Source organism: Pezoporus flaviventris, unplaced genomic scaffold, assembly GCF_033815535.1.
Source record: "Pezoporus flaviventris isolate CSIRO_AGI_PZ_B2104156 unplaced genomic scaffold, CSIRO_AGI_Pfla_v1 ptg000097l, whole genome shotgun sequence".
NCBI lineage: Eukaryota > Metazoa > Chordata > Aves > Psittaciformes > Psittacidae > Pezoporus > Pezoporus flaviventris.
In genome coordinates this window covers 5107670-5124905 of record NW_026892645.1, presented here as the reverse complement: position 1 = coordinate 5124905, position 17236 = coordinate 5107670, and the positions used below count along the sequence as shown (strand labels likewise).

General features: G+C 47.1%; 1 protein-coding gene across 4 annotated transcripts in view; it reads left to right on the top strand.

Annotated features, from left to right (window-relative positions):
• NUP214 (nucleoporin 214) overlaps positions 1-9625 on the top strand; it is a 43644-nt gene extending 34019 nt beyond the window's left edge. For all 4 annotated transcript variants that reach the window (XM_061476694.1, XM_061476692.1, XM_061476693.1 and 1 more), the window contains exons 32-36: positions 1289-1438; positions 4168-4339; positions 7706-7848; positions 8674-8698; positions 9393-9625. In XM_061476694.1, the coding sequence (XP_061332678.1) occupies positions 1289-1438; positions 4168-4339; positions 7706-7848; positions 8674-8698; positions 9393-9426 (524 nt within the window). In that variant the 3' untranslated portion in view covers positions 9427-9625. The remainder of the gene's footprint in view (positions 1-1288; positions 1439-4167; positions 4340-7705; positions 7849-8673; positions 8699-9392) is intronic.
• The last annotated feature ends 7611 nt before the right edge of the window (positions 9626-17236 follow it).

Genomic DNA, 17236 nt, shown 5'->3' with positions numbered 1-17236 from the left:
TCCAACCAACCTACCAAAAGAGGCATGAAAAGTAGTTAAGAATAAATTAAAGCTGCTCACAGGTTCCTTTGCACCAGCGACTTTAAGGGGCTATTAGAAATTCTTTCTAGAAGCTATAAAGGATTAACTGTAAAGGCAAGAATCAATCACTGTCCACTAGTGTAAAGATCTGATTTTTGAATGCCAGAGTCAAGATAAAAACATGTTAGTTTTGAGTTTTCTGGGCTAATAGGTCTTGGTAATACCCTAAAATTTGAGCTGAATGCATATATGCCATTGTGTGCTCTAGCAATTAGTTGGAAATACTAGCAGGTGCTCTCGTGCCTTTCGTGTGCAGCAAGTGTAGGTCTGCACTTGTTCCATGCATTTGGATGTCACAAAAGGGATTCATAATGATTTCTGAAGTGTTACTGTTATTTAATGAGACTGCCCAACTTTGTTATTTCATCACTTGTGACATGGGTTTGGGAGAAGGGGAAGGCAGGAGGGGTGGAGTCCAGCAGGTAGAAAGCACAAAGAAAGGGAAACTGTGTCCAAGATGTAAAAATAAGGGAACAAAGGGAAGCTGTAGAATTCACTGCAAGTGGCTAGAAGTTGGCTTCAAGTCTTGGGAGAGCAAATCCATTTGTTTTATTACATCTTTAATGATCCTTTGGGATTAATGGTTGAGGTCAGTCCTCTAACTTTGCTAATTGATCCCTCCTTTATTGCAGCACTGGGTTTTGTGATAAAATAAAACAGATGGTTCACCAGAGAGGAGCTTCGGTTATTCTGTGTCCTGCCACTAGATGCTAAATCCCTCTGTAGCCTTATGAGAGAAGAAAACTTGAGTTATTTCTCAGTAAGGCTGGAAAAGTTTGGCTCCTACTTTAAGGTTCTGTCACATAGTTGTGTTAGGAAATACTAGCCATTGCCAGAATAGCTGAGAATCTTTAACTTATGGTAAACTCCTATTTGTGTTGTCAAGAGAGACTGATTCTAGCTGCTGTGATTTCTCACTTGAGGGATTGTCTTTTAGTGACTGCGGCACAGGATGCAACTAAAATCATCCATCACTGTGATTTCCTAGATTGCAGCAATAAAGGGTTGTTGGTGGTCCGTGAGATCCAGAATGGATCTCGGTGAAACTACAAAGCCCTCTAGGAACATGGGGAAATTTGGCTTCTGCCTGCAGAGTGCTGTTTTCAGTGTGGTGTTCATTTTGTGCTTGGGGATCTGCTAATCCCGATAATAAAGTATAATGTAGGATGTTGTCTGTTATGAACTTCTCAACTCTTCTTCTCCCCAGATTCTTCCAGCTTATTTGGAAACAGTGGAGCAAAGACTTTTGGATTTGGCAGCTCATCTTTTGGAGAGCAGAAGCCTACAGGCACTTTCAGCTCTGGTGGTGGAAGTGTGGCATCTCAAGGCTTTGGATTCTCCAGTCCAAACAAAGCAGGTACTTTGTTTAATCCACCCTCTATGAACAGCCATGGTTATCTGTGAGACATTTAGGATTCTACCATTTAGATGTCTACAGCCTGGACTCGATACATGTACAGGAATTGTCTCTGAACAATTAGTGAATGGAACTTTAGCTGGTGGATTCAAGGCAAGGATTTACAATTCTATGTGCAGAAAAGCATCCAATAAACTACGTTTTCAGGTGTTCATTCCAGAAATTCCCACTGCAGTTTAGGAGCAGAGAGCTGTGTGAATTAGTTCTGGTCTTAGGTACCATAAAATGAGGAACACAAAGTATGGAACTGAAGAAATTTTTCCCATTTTAGATGCTTCCTTGGAATATTGTCTTCCAGACTTCACTCTGAGTTTTGTAACTCTTTTTGTCCCTATTTCTTCACTTGAGTGAATGCAGATGCCTGCAGTGGGAAAGCGTCCTCATAAAACTTGCATCCGACATGGTTCAGGTCCTTCTCTTTTGAAATCAGTCTTGACCTGCCATCATCCTCTCTTCTGTTCTCTGCCAATTGAATTAATTGAATCAAATATTGGAAATTTCACAAAAGCTCTTTTCTTTTTACTGTCATCTGCCCAAAGAAGGAGCCACAAGAGGAGTGGTGAGTGGCAAAATGTTCATTTTGTTGATAGTCAGACAAAAATGGAGGTCCAAAGGGTCAGGCAAAGCAAAGCTTCTCTCCTTTATCCTCAGCCCATTCTTACAGTGCACATTGATGAAGATGGGTACCGTGCTCCAAGAGTGTCTGTTGAAGCTTTGTTACTGGGGGAAGTAGTAAAGATTTAGTCATCCTTGAAGTTGTCTTGAGAAAATGGTGCTCATGAGCTCCCTTTGGAGAAGCAGTGCACTGAGAGGAAGCGCTCTCTGCTTGTCATTAGCTGTGCTCTCATGTTAGTGAAGTGGCTGAGAGCATAATGATGGTGCTGTCAGATCCAGCAGCCCTTTGTAAGGTGTCTTTCAAGTATTGCATTCCACTTGGTAGCTGTAGTTTCTTGTGTCTGGCATACCTCCCATCTGCTGTTTTTGCTAGAGGAGGAGAAAGGCATTGCTGAAGGAAGTTCTTCTTTCATTCACCCACGAACTCTTTCCTTGCTTTTGGTTAGTTTCAGAATTCTTCTTGTGATAGGATTTTCAAGTAGTTTCTGCAGAAAATTCTTCCACTCACAGCGAGCTCAGATCCTTCCCTCCTCTGCTTATATTTGCTAAACACCGAAATGAACGGGATGTCTTCCCCTTTCAGCTGCAGTGAAGGGTTTTGCTTGATTGGAATCCCCCTTTGCCCTGGTTTCACTACTTAAAAATAGTGGAGAAAGAAAAATGAAACATGTTAATATGCTTTGCAGAAGAGAGTTAATGCCAAGCAGAGCTTCAGCTCCTGTGATAAATACTCTGACTTCCTAGAGATAGAGGTAACAAGATACCTATTCTGTGTTTAAATAATTCAGGCCTAGCATTTATTATTTTCCAGACCTTTTGTGTTTACAGCCAAACACTATCTGTTACCTTGACATGGACTGGAATTTCACCCAGGGTATTGAAACGTGGGGTGGTATCCCATCCTCATCCCTAGTCAAACAACAGAGCAGGTGTCCCTCACGCTCCACAGTGTCAACTAGAAACAGGACAGTAGTATCAGCAGATGAATATAGAATAAAATCATCTGTGTAGGAGTCTAGATAGAGCTGCAGAAAGCAGCTAAACCCTGAAGAGAAATTGCCAAGAGCGGAGTTCAGCTCCTGATTCCCTGCAGGAATCTGCTGACCTGGCATTTAATCATTGCATGTTAGTTTCCACCACTTAAACCAGGATTAGATGATACCCTACCTGAATCTTTTTGCATCACGGCAGCACCTAAAAACCAAGCTCACTATCTATGATCTGATCTTAAGAGGTGAGGGACGCTTACCCATTGCATAAGGGAGTTCTTCCAGTTAAAGCACTTGCATGCATGAAGTTCTGTCTGCAAGACACCCGTGTGTCCTTCCAGAGCTTTAGATTAGAAGCCAGGGTAAAACACTGCAACCAGGCCACAGCAGCAAACGTGCACAGAGCTGACCTTTACAGGAGGCTTTTCATTCTGCACTGTTCTTTGGGGTCCTTTGGATAGTAACTTGTTTAAATGGTGATGAGCAGAGCTTTACTTTAAAAGTGACTACATAAGTTAAGCTTTTTTTTTCTGGTAAGAAGTGCTAGTTTTATGATGAAGGAAGAATATGTGTTTTTTGAATAATAATAAAAGCACCAGTCTATCACCTGCTCTATGTATGTTTATTGTAACTTGGTTGTTGTGCACATTTCTATCTCACAGTTAAAATTCTGGTCTTTTTTTTATATAAAGCCAGTAGAGATTCCTTCACAGTGTGCTACCATGTATGATGTATAACCACCTTCTAGTACAGCTCTGGGGATTGAGTCGATCTTGTGATGAAACGTTCAAGAGACCCAGAATATGGTTTTCTTCTGGATAGTCTCTTTAATTTGGTGCAGTTTTTTGCGTGCATTCAGCCCCTTTTCTTATCCCTGCCATACCCTGCAGTTTGGTAGCAGTGGGGCAGTTAGTTTTATAAATAATGCTGTGTCCATATGATAAGGTGAACAGCCCCATTATGGAGATTGTCTGCTTAGAAATCTAGTTCTTTGTTTTGTCTCTTTCTTTCTGCATTATTGTTGATGTGATGTTCTTGTTCCTTTTTTGCCTCTGTTTTGCTCAGGTGGCTTCGGTGCTGCTCCAGTGTTTGGCAGCCCTCCCACTTTTGGGGGATCCCCTGGGTTCGGAGGGGTGCCAGCATTCGGTTCAGCCCCAACCTTTTCAAGCCCTCTGGGCTCAACGGGAGGCAAAGTGTTCGGCGAGGGTACAGCAGCAGCCAGCGCCGGAGGATTTGGGTAAGCCACCGGGGTCCAGGCATGGGGAAAACAACGTTGTTGCATGCCAAACACTATTACGTTTAGCTACCTCTGCATTAAGGTAAAGAATATGTTCTGTGATTGACTGCAAAGCTCTAAGTGTCCATGGTTTGTTAGTTTAAAAATCAAAGAAAAAGGCAGAGAACGAAGACTTCATTCCCAAAGGAAATAATGCGTATGATCTCATTTCAATGCTGAAACTACTGTGTTGAATCTTTAGTTTCAGAGATTCAGAGGGGAAGGGATGCGAGTCATCTTGCAACTGTCTAAGGAAATGCAGGAGTATTTTCTGTGTGCACACTTAATGAGTTCAGATCTAGGCCTACAAACTGTGCCTGGCAGAGCAAATAATAAACATCGTTATCTGTGACTGTCTGGCCACCTTATCTGCTTGTGAGATTTGGGCTAGAGATACTAATGAGAATTCAGGCTGTCCTCTCACCTTTGGAGGTGGGATGAAGCATTTGTAACAGTCTGTGCTCCCGGAGCGATTCGTGTTTATCCCACACTGATTGGTTTTGTCTGTTTCTGTACCCCTTAAGCCTGTGCTTGGCACCAGAGCAGATAGCACTTCTTGTTTTGTTCATTAAACACAGAATTTCCAACCTTGCAAAGCAGCTTCTGCAATAGGCAGCCAGTGCACTTCAGCATTGCACCACCAGCAAGCAACTCTCCTTCATGCCCTACAGTTATATTCAGACAGAATAGACCCAACTGAAAAAAGGAAAAACCTCCAGTGAGAAGAGGAAACTGGGATCTTGGTGTTTACTTATTTCACAAGCATTTCTCTTTTAGTTCCAGCAGGAACTGCCTTTATGTAAGGGACATTAGAACATCCAGAAGTGTCACCTGTTAATTCCCCATGAGTTTAGGCAGATGCCCATCTGCCAGGGCACTCCTGAGCTACGGGAGGCTTCAGCTCAGTGGTTCTGCTGCATCCTGAACTCTGGTGCAGCGAACTGGAGAGTCCCTTTGGAAAGAGTAAAAACACAGGCAGCTTATTTAAATCCCCACAAAGAAGGATGCAGGGATGACTTAGCTTCAACCCAAGTGATACTTTGTTGAGTTCCAGCTTGCACCCATTGTGCTGCAGGATTTTGTAGTGAAACTGGATGCGTTCAGTGACAATGTTGGAAGCTTAAAATGGGATTTGGAACAAGCAGCATGATGATGCAAACAGAGCTCTTGCATAAGCACTCTGCAGGCTCAAGAAAGATAATTCAGTGGCTTTAATTGTGGCAAGTTTTGAGACTTTCTACTCTAGCAGGAAGGTGCAGACTCGGTCTGATGTTTTCAGAGTTTCCTGAGGAATTGGATCCAAACCTCACCATAAAATTGTGAGCAACAGCTTAATTCTGCAGTATAAGGCAGTGTCTGTGCAGGGCACCTCTCTTCTGCCTTTCTCTTGAAGTGAAACTCTAAAAATCCCAATTCTGGAGAAGTTACTTGCCAGTATGTTGTGTGGTATTAGCTCCGAGTGGCTGAGAACACCCTGCTAACTTCAATCCATGTGATTCATTGCTGCTTCAGTTCTGAAAGATCTGCATCACTTGATAAATGACTTGGGTGTCAAAAATAGAAACCACTACACTCCTGCAAAGTCTGTAATTCCGACTGTTTGTGAGCAAATCATGTTTTGCTTGCATAAACTAACCTCAAGTGCCTCTCAATTCTGTTTTGCATAGAAGCTTACAAAAGACCTGGAAATGTGAGCAAGCTAAGTTTGATTAAATTGTTACCAGGCAAGCACTGTATTTCATGTCTTTTTACGTAAAAAAAAACCAAACGTATCCATAGCTTGAGCTGTTTCTCTGCTTGTGCTGTGCTTCAGCTTTTTCAACAGGCATGTTCTTCTGGTTGCAACTGAAAGAGGCAGTTTGAACCACACGTTTCCTTGTCACTATTTTCATCTCCACTTCCTTTCACCGGTTAGACATGATGTGTGTGTTTAGTTGCACGGTCCTGAGAAGATGGAGCACTGTGAAAATCTCTCGTTCTAAAACACATCACTTTATCTTGCTGCTCTTTGAAAAATGAGCTCCAAAACTTGTTCTGCCTTTCCTGAGGAAACCGTATTTGCGGTTCTGAGCTGAAGTTGTCTGCATGTTATATAGGTCAAGAGCCAAACCAGAGGCACAGGGATGATTAGCAGGGCCATGAACTGCCCACTGTATCTAATGCTGTATGTGGAAGCGGCGTGTGCAGTTGACAGTGTCTGGGATATGAGAGGTGATGTCCTTTACCAGGTGAATTGCTTGTCAGACTGCTGCAGGAGTTATCTTTAATGTGGAGAGATAGATTTTGATGTGTGTGCTGGGTTTTTCTGGGTTTTTTTCTTTGAAGTCTACTAGATCTGGATGGATGGAGAGGTGCGTTAACGTGCTGTCAGCTCACATTTTAAGTCAGAAATGACAGGAGCTTGTGTAAGGCACAGCCTTGCGAAGCTGGCACGCTGTTTGACTCAACTGTCTGCTCATGGGAGGGCTGGCGCTGGGTTAGTGCTTGCAGCATTGTGCACTTGCAGAGCTGAATGCGCAATGTCTGTGTTTTGCCCTGTTCAAGTTAGAGAAACACTTGAAGCTTGGTTTTGGAAGGCACCTCTTAATGCTTCTCCCAATTCTGAATCATGAGTGGGGGCAGAGAACCGTGATGTGTACTGTGGTCTCATTAGTGTGTCATGCTGATAGCTCTACAATGCCTGGTTGGACAGAGTGGGTGGAGAAGGGAGACCAATTTCCATATGTAAAAATGCTTCTTATTTCAGTCCCCAAAAGCAATTGGGGAAGTACTCCAAGGGTAGTGGGGAGAAGTGCCAGGTAGGTGCAGATCTTCAGGGAAGCACTGGAACTGAGTGTGGTTCCAAATGGGCTGGGTGAGGGAAAGGAATTGAGAGATCTGCAGATGGTTCATGTAGGCAACAGGTTAAGGAGCCATCTGAAAGCTGGGAGTCAGGGCTCTGCTTTGTGCTCTGGCCATCAGCAGCTCATACCAATCCTGTGTTTGCTGGGTGAAAACTGCACAGGGGTGAAATAATATCTTCCATTTGATGGCTGGAGTTGGTATTTCCAAGCACTTAAAAACGTACCCTGTGTAAGCATGAACATATTTGTCTTTCTACCTGGTGTACGTTAAGCACAGGAGCTGAACAGATGTTTGTATGTACAATAGCCTTCCCCAAAAGAGTAAATCCATTTTCAGAGCGAGCAATTATCATTATTCATATCAGGTGGTCTCTCTTGATGCATCATTGTTTGAGTGTGCTGTTATCATTGCAGGTGTGGGGACAAACTTCCAGTGTAAGTTAGATGATGTTTGCAAATACTGATTTTTCTCTTTAAACTGCAGGTTTGGTGGTACCAGTAACAACACAGCATCGTTTGGCACACTAGCAAATCAGAACACCCCGACATTTGGCTCGCTCTCACAACAGGGAACCGGTTTTGGCACACAAAGCAGTGGATTCTCAGCTTTTGGGACAGGTGGAGGAGGTAGGAAAAGCTGAAATATAATGAACCTAACAGGCCCCATGTGTACAGCTTTCCCTGGAACGTGGGTGGGAATCCTCAGCTCCTTGTCAGAAATCTGCGTGGCCCTAATGCTGCTGTAGGGAAGGCACCACGGCCTGGAGAATTGTGCTGCAGGGGCGGGTATAGTGTCTTCCCAGAATTTAGCTCGTAATTCCATCACTGAGGTGCTGTGTTGCATCTGAATAAATCACTCTCATCGGGTTAATGCTTTTCACCCCCTTTCATAAAGCTGTTCTTTCTTCTCCAAGGGAAATCTTGAGAAATAATGACTATTCAGTACCATATGCATGGGTCTCTGTATGTAAGCACTTGGTGTCAGAAGAAGATGCACTGCGAGCCTGAGCTGGAACAGCAATAGCCAGATTTTTATTTGGTGTAATTTGGTAAAGCTGCAGTGATTTATGCAGGGCTGAGAACAGAGCCTTTGGGAGATGGTATGCTCATTGGTGTCACCATTGGCTTGTATTAAGCACAAGCTCCCTCTTCAGAGAGCCGCCCTCTATTTTCATGGAGAGGTGAATAAAGCAGGGACATTGTATGCAGTTACTGCTAATGAATGGACCTAGCTGATTGCCAGTGAAAGCAAAGCCCTCTTAGGAACTGAGGCAAGTCAGTTTTCTTCTAGATGGAGATTTGACTTCCATTGTTTGCGCATTGCTCTTTCCCTGGCCTAAGGCAGGAAAGAAATGCTTTTCAATCTGTGTGTGGGAGGGGATGTTTACTACAAATCTTACGCATTCATTTTACTTTTTACCAATTATTTTCTTACTCTTGCATTTCTTTCAGGGTTTGGGTTTGGATCAGCTAACACGTAAGTACCATTTTCTGTCCACTTCTTCATTAAAAATACAAATAGAATCAAAATAGAAGAGTTGAATGGTTTACGAGAGCAAGCTTTGAAAGTAGCACTAACACACGAGTCCTGGTTTCCTTTTCAGTGGCACTGCATGGAGCTCAAAGTCGTGGCTCTCAGTGTGTGCTTTCCAGTGAGGTTAATCTTTCATATGAAAGAGAATTTTCGGTTAGATCACGCTCTTTCTTCACCTCTCAGGCACAGGATGTGCGTGCTCACGCTGTGTGTGCGAATCTAATATCTACTCCATTTATCAGGTTGAAACAAGGAATTAAATAAGTACTTTTCTGGCTGAATTGAGATGATGATTTACAGTTAAAGAACAGGACGAGGAGCCGAGGTTAGCTCTGTCATTCACTCTGCCACTGCCCTGCTCAATTAGGTTTAGCAGGTTTCTTAAACCTTAGTTTCCCTATCAAGCAGAGCATGTGTATCTCTCCAGAGAGAATTATGCTTATTCTAGAACCTTCCATCTAGGTATGATGTTATACCTGAGCATCAGGTAAAAGATGCTGGAAATACCAATGCGTTCTCATAAGCTTCTGATATTAGGGAGACTGGAAGAGTGTTTGAGAGAGCTGCTGACTTAATACTGCCTGAGGGAGACTCCAGCACTCATTGCTGTGTCGTTTCTTTTCTTCTTGCTCCACAGATCTTCCTCTGGATTTAGTGGATGGAGAAGCTAGAAACATCCTGAGCCCTCCTGCAGAACTGCCATAGCTCCTGCATTCATGGATCGTCCGCACGACCAATACAGTTTTTCTTTGAAATACAAGTTCTCAGACTTTTTTTTTCCTTTTTTTTTTTTATTTTAAGAAAAAGATTTTGCTTATTTTTATGTAACACTTGTTCTCACTCTATATTAAACTATTTTATCTGCCTTGATGTTAGTTGTGTGGAAGGCTTTATCTCCCTGCATCTAGAAGAAATAGATGTGTGCTGTGGTTACTAGCCCCGTAGTGGAGTTACCTTTCTGCTGTTCATACCATGCCTAGACGAGGGAGTAGCTCAAGTTGGTTTGTGATACAAACCAGCATGTATTTCATTGAAGAGAATGACTGATTGTCCAGGGCCCTTCACAAGGGGCTGAAGTTTTGCCCTGCTAATTTTAAGTATGGGATGGTCCACATGCTTCTCTCAGTGAAGTGCTAAAACTGAGTCATGTGTGAGCCAGAGGCTTAGTGGAGAAATAGGAAATTATCTGAGAAGAAACTGGCAGCGTGCAGAACACGTTCCCATGGCAGTAACATTCAGCAAAGAGGTGGGAAGGAAAAGCTCTCCTATTTTTACCTTTCTGTACATTTTACAGAGCTCAGAAAATGAAACTCGGGTTATAGGGAAAACTTCTGGCCCTTGTATTAAAGCGTGACCTCCATGCAGAGGCGTTAGTGATTCTGCAGCTTACAGTTTTGGCTGTGGGCTTGTGACATGTCTGAGATTGTGCTTGTTCCCTGTGGCTCTCAGCTTTAGTCAGGGTCCTTTGAAACTCTCATCTGTTTATACTTGAGCATAGTGAGCAAGTGGCTTAAAGAATGCCCTGAAGGCATTCTGGACAGACACTTTCTCTGTCTGATGCATCTGACCTTCACGAAACCTCTACATGATGTAAATGGGGTTTTGTTGCTCTCTGAAAAATGCTTTGGATATAACAGCTTGTGTATTAGTTGAATACATGCAGATGGGATGGGGTTTATCTTGTTGGTTCTGTTAGGACATTTTGGGGTAGTTCTGCTTTTGCTGTTATCAGCAGAAACATTAAGGTTTCTTTTTAATACCACACAATTTAAGTGTCACTTTTTGGTTTGGTGGGCACGTGGTGGCTTTTTGGGATTGTAAATAGTTGATAACAGCTTGGGTTTGGGTCCAAGTGTTCTAAACCAAATACTTCTGTCAACAGTTCCTGAAGAAATCCCTTCTTTCAAGTCAACCTAAAAAGTTAGTGTTATCCTAACTCCTGTTGTGGAAAGCATCCTTCTGATCTCTGCAACAGGGAATGACATTAGGTAGGTCCCCTTTAAAAAGGAAGACCACTGAAAGATGGGAATTACAGTGTACAAGGAAGGCTTATAGCTTTGCTATAGGCTCCAAGGCTTTTACATATGCCCTGGATTTCTGAACCCTGGCATGCTGCGTGTCAAATTGAGACAGCACCCTTGTCAGGGGGTTGTTTATAACCTCCCTTTCCCTCTAATGGAAGAGAGTGAGCACTAGAGATCCTTGGAGAAAATCTACTGCAGTTTTGCTGCTTTGGCGATGGAAGAAAAAGCTGAAGATGGTTGAAGTGTGCCCTCCTGCTACGTCCTCCTTGACTATACACCATTTCTTATGGCCTAGAGGTGATACTGCTGCTCTGCTTTCCTTCCTCTTTATAAATAGCAGTTGGCCCAAACCATTGACCTTAAATTCTTTGCATTAATCTCCCCTCGCTGTGGCATGCGACACCTCCTAGCGAGGCCATATCAGCTGTGCTGCCCCAGATAGCTAATGAACCTCTTGCTATGGAGAAGATTGGCTCGGTAGGAATGTGATGTTGGCACGCTGGACCATTTCAAGTTTCTCTTGTGGAATGATGGGAGCAGTTGGGGGGTTGTCCCTGCTGCGCTGCTCGCTACCTGTTAACTCCTTTACCCTGGGCGAGTGAAGGGCCTGTGGAGTCACTCCAGATCCTGACTGAACACTGATTTCCTTGCCACGCTTCCAACATCATGGCTGAAACAACCCAGCCCCCTGAACTGCGTGCCCTGTTTCCATAGTAGCTGCTGGAGGCGCCGAGCAGCGCAGAGAGGCTGATCGTGACCACGAGCCTACAGGAATAAGCACAAAACGGCAGCAAAGTCGGCTTTGAGCAAATCTGCATTTCCATGGGATGAGTCAAGGGCTTGGCGAGCGCCTGGCTCTGGGTCGGTGGTTGCCAGGAGCTGGAGCTGGCTGTCAGCTGCGTTAAGTGGTCTGGGACCTCATGGCCTCCCTCCAGGGTTCTGGGGACAGATGTCCACCACAGAGTAAAGCCACTACCGCAGGAAGCCCCGGCTCAACAGAGCTGGTAAAGAAGCCAAGGACTGACTGGGCTTGGAGCCCTGGTTCTGGTGGCTTTGTTGTCCGTGCTGGTTCATCCTCAAGTTAACTGATAGCAGTGACTGCTCTAAAGGAGCTTACCCGCTTGTCTGTGCTAACGTGGCCGTGCCTTTTTACCCTGCCAATTCCGTATGAGAAGAAGCCTCGCCAGGCTTTCATCAAAGGTGGATTCTTAATTATTTCTAATGAAAGAACACATTTTTCCCTCCCTTGAGACCGTGCCATGGCCTGGAGGCAGCGGGAAGCCGAGTGCTATGGCAGAGTGCTAATGATGATGTTACAGGCTCGGTGGGCAGAAGGGAGCCTGAGGTGTAGAGAGAGGATCTCCCCAAACCCATGGAGAGACCAGGACGGGGATTTCTGCTTCTTGAAAAGGGAGGAAAGCTCCTCAAATCTCTCTGTAAAAGGGGCAAAACGTGGCTGTGTCAGAGGCACAAGAAGGAATGAGAATTATTTCATCTTGTGTTTTGAAGAGGTTTACTGTATAATGCTTGGTATTCCAGAATACAGAGGTCTTGCAGAGTGCCAGTGGTCTCAGCGATACCCCTCAGTCTGGATCCATCTCCTGGGAGAGCAGGCCATTGTTTCTTTGGCTCTTCCTTGTCACAGCACCATAATGCCATAAGAACAAGGAGGAGTTGCAGGGTTGGAGCTCATCTCGTGCTGCCAGGTTATATCCCATGTGGCCACCTCCCTGCCAGAGGAGAGCCAACCTGCACTGACCAAACCCCTGATGGTGCTCAATGGGAGAAAGCAGACGTGTTTGACGTGACCATCCTGCTCAGGGCAGGCTTATCGGGCTCAGCAGCGAGCTGCTGGGCTGTGCTGGTGTCTGTGTGGTGAGTCTCAGGCAGGAGGAGGATCCCCGTGAGAGATGGGGGAGGTTGGAAAAGTGCTGCTGAATGTTCCAGGCCCTTGATCCAGCTGCTGGGAGCAGGGTGGAAAGGTGAAGGAGGGTGGTGGCATTACTTCTCCCACCCTTTGCCAGCAATCCATGTGGAGCTGCCTCGCTTTCCCCCCTCAGCCCATCTGTGTCCCTGCTGCAGCAAGCCCAGAGGCTGAAGTGACATTTTATTTATCCCTTCTTAGTTTTCATGCGTCCTGCCCTTGTGCATTGCTTCCAGCATCGCTTCCAAGGAAAAATAATCCTGCATGAGCATGTCTGCTGGTGCCGAGGGAGTGTTTGTTCCCAGATAAATGTCGTGCTGAGCCCCAGGGGCTCAATGGGATGAGCAGCCCGTGGTCAGCAGTGAGACCAGCGCTGTTCTCCCCCCTCTCACAGCAGCGAGACCCCAGGGTGATGCAGCCATCAAGTAAAGACCATTCCTCACCGAGGGATGAGCTTGGACGTGCGAGCATCATTTTCAAGCTCTCTCCTGCATGGACTGTGGATGTCTGTCCCGGCTGCACGAGGACCCTGCGGTTATGCTCAGTGAGGTTACACTCCCCATGTCCCCTGCCTCCCACCATCCCCACCTCTTTTGTCCGCGGTCACAAAGCTCCTTCCCCGTGTCTCTGGCTCCTGCTGCAGTCAGGACTTCTCCTACGTGCCCTTATCACGCACGGGCACACTCTGTGCTGCCAGCGCCCGTGTCTGAACTCATCCTGTTCCCAACCACGAGATAAGATGAGGTGTGGGGGCACTGCTCCTGGGGGTGCGCAGCCATGGGTGATGCTGCAGCCTTGGGCTGGGCTCCTGCCTCGTCACTGCATCCCCTTCCGACAGGGACAGGACCCCTTTTTGTTTTGGAGCCGTTCCTGGGTCAGTGCTCCCTATAGTATATGGGGTATGTAGTATAATATATGCATATAGTATATGGAGTCTCTGCAGTGCTGCTCTGCAGGCACCAGGAGCTTCAAATGCACTGTGTTTAAATGATGCTTCAAAGGTGAAATAAGCTATTGCCCTATACTGAGGGAAATAGGGGACAACCCCACAGTTATGAACCAGGGCAGGATCAGACCTCACTCTCCAGTGCTGCTCTCCTGTGTCTGGGCTTTTTGGCAGGGCTCTGTCTCCAGTTTACACTGACTTACAAAGGTGTTACTAAAGGCAGCCTTGGGTACCTCGGTGCAGATTAATGAGCTGTGTTATAATTACACGGAACACATGACGCGGTATTTTTGCTCTATTTTTTTTTCAATAGATGCCTCAAGGCTCTCCAGTGCATTGCTAAAAATATTGGGCTTTAACACTTGAAAACATGCGAAGGAACAGAGCGAGTGCTTGCAGCTGCTGCACGTGAGCAGCTAAAGGAGACGTGAGACAGAAGAAACAGGAAACAAAACCTGATTTGCATCAGCAGAGGGAAGTCCCTGCAGAGCGCTCGGAGCAGGATGGGGAGGCCGGTGCCCTCCACTGAAGGAATTGCTGCCCCTGCTTAAAACCCGGCTTAGGAAATTGCAGAGCCCCAAGTGGCAAAAGGTGAAGTTTGAATTGCAGCCCCTGTACCCACTGCAAGGAAGGGTTGGGGTTGGTGGTGCTTGAACGGGGCTCCAGCTCAGCAGCCAAGGTCCTCCCCGTATCCTCGTCCTTCCCGGTGTCCCTGTGCACACAGTAAGGGACCGGGTGCTCTTGGCTTTGTCAGGGTGTCACCCCAAACAGCTGCGGGCTGGCTGCTGTCCTCTCCGCACCCCTCCCTCCGCATCTAGGACATCTAAATTTAACCTCCTCCCAACAGATGAGCGGGACAGTTTCCACCCTGCAAAGGGATCCCGGAACCTGTCCTCTCCTCGGGCTCCATCCCTGCACATTCCCTCCCTCAAGCCATGACCTCCTGTATGTGCCTTTCCTCCTGCCCTTGGCTTTGTGCCGCCGATGGAACTCCCCAAACGGGCCATGTGGCTCTGTTTGATGTGGGCCCGCACCTCGGTGGTGTGGATGCTGGCGCCGGCTCTCCCCACTGCAAAGGTTGGCTGCAACCTTCAAGGGGCACAAGAGGCTTGTAGCAGGCTCCAGGCAGGACACGAGGAGAGGCAGTGAAGGGGGGACATGGGTGCGAGGTGCTCCTCATTGGGGGTGCTCCACAGGAAAGCCTTGAGCGTGGTGTGGGTCCTCCAGTCTGACCAGGCAGGAGGGTTCTACTGTACTGGGTGGAAGCGGATGCAGCAGGTAGAGCAAGTCTTTGCCCTGCTGCTCCTTGGAGAAGCCTTGATCCTGCTTTACAGCCTCGTCAGAGAGCAGCAAAGCTACTGAAAGGACAAGGGAGAAATTTGTGTCTTCCTTTGGCGTGTGGGCAGGAGCCCTTGGAGGGGTTGGTCATGGCAGGAGGAGCTGGAGCACGGACCTAGGAAGTGCCAGGATTGGGCCCTGTGGATTAACAGGTCAGTACAGAAGCTGTGCTCCCCAAAAAGAATCCCAGCAGTTTCCTTTCCTGGAAAGCAAATACAATCATAGAATAGTTTGGGTTGGAAAGGACCTTAAGATCATCCAGTTCCAACCCCCCTGCCATGGGCAGGGACACCTCACACTAAACCATGGCACCCAAAGCTTTGTCCAACCTGGCCTTGAACACTGCCAGGGATGGAACATTCACAACCTCCCTGGGCAACCTATTCCAGTGCCTCACGACCCTAACAGGGAAGAATTTCCTCCTTATATCCAATCTAAACTTCCCCTGTTTAAGTTTGAACCCGTTACCCCTTGTCCTATCACTACAGTCCCTAATGAAGAGTCCCTCCCCAGCATCCCTATAGGCCCCCTTCAGATACTGGAAGGCTGCTATGAGGTCTCCACGCAGCTTCTCTTCTCCAGGCTGAACAGCCCCAACTTTCTCAGCCTGTCTCCATACAGGAGGTGCTCCAGTCCCTGATCATCCTCGTGGCCTCCTCTGGACTTGTTCCAACAGTTCCATGTCCTTTTTATGTTGAGGACACCAGAACTGCACACAATGCTCCAGGTGAGGTCTCACAAGAGCAGAGCAGAGGGGCAGGATCACCTCCTTTGACCTGCTGGTCACGCTCCTTTTGATGCAGCCCAGGATACGGTTGCTTTCTAGGCTGCGAGCGCACACTGCAGCTGGCTGAATGTGAACACTGTGGGGGGCAAAGAACGATGGAGTTAATACAGGGCGGTATTTCAACCCCACTTGTGTTGTGTGGCACGTTTTAACCTCTCCTTTGCCTGGGCTGGAAGGGGCAGAGGTGCTCTCTGCTGCCCGGGGTCCCCATGCCTGGCTGAGGGGCTGCCACTCTCCAGATGTGCCATTTACAGCTCAGCATCTGACCGTGCTTTTGCTAAGTAAGCATCAGGAACCCCAACTGTGGCAGCTCAGCTGCTGCGGTGCCACCAGCGCAGCTCCGTCCTGCTGCTGACAAACACGGGGTGTCTGCTGGGGGTTTGAACCAGAGCCCTGCGCCCGATGCGGTCTAACAGCTGAAGGGGCACCCGTGGGAAATGGGGTGCTTATTGCTGCCTTGGAACGTGCGTGCAGAGGTGGTGGAGCTGCTGGTTCAAGAGCGGCTTCCACCCAAACGACTCCAGGCGGACGCGTCTGAAAACGTCACTTTATTTCTCTGTTATAAAAGCAGGGTTTTGTTGGTTTTACATCTCTGTAAGTGTCCAGACTCGGTACATCTCGGGGTGGTTTTCACAGTATCTCTGCAAGACCAAGGACGATTCTTATTGCTGCGCCGGGGCTCGGGCAGCCCTCGCCTTACCCCTTGCTGCTGGACCCAGCCTTGCTCACTGCTGCGCCGGCTCAGCAGGTCTATACCCCCCCCAACACTGCTTCACTTCTCTATTGACTTTCTAAGGGGCTGCCCCGCTCTTGCCATGCTCATCTCAGCGTTAAGGGTAGGAAAGGAGAACCGTACAGCCCATGACGCTGTGGGGCTAAGGGGAGGGTCTTGGCCAGGGCTCACCCTGCTGCTTCCCACCCTGGACCACCACAGGATTCTGACTGGGATGGTCAGGCTCTAAAGAGCCGAGCATCACCGATGGGAGAGGTGAGGCAGAGACAAGCTCACGCGCATCAGGATCCCATGGTGGTGCCCCATCGCCTTACCCGTGTATCCTTTGTGCATTCCTGGTTCTGTAAGAAGCTGCCAGAGAAGGAGCTTTATTTACCTCTTATTTACCACCCTACTCAGTGCAGGATGCCCTGGGTCCCCAGACATTTAAGTCCCCATTGGGACCCTGTCAATCCCCATTCTAACCCCATGACCGTTAACCAGCCACAGCAATAGCGATGTCTATAGCACCTGCAACTTCCAGCCGCTATTCCTTCTCTATTCAATCTGTCCCAGTCAGGTCTGTAACGAAGCAGCGTTGGAAAAACATCACTTTTAATCACAACGCATGAAATCTCAAAAGAGGCAGCATCACTTTTCTATGCCATGTCTGGTGATGGAGGTGGAGGGGCACGTTTCAACCTAGGCACGGGATAAAGGCATTCTTTGGGAAGGGAGAAGTCCATGCAA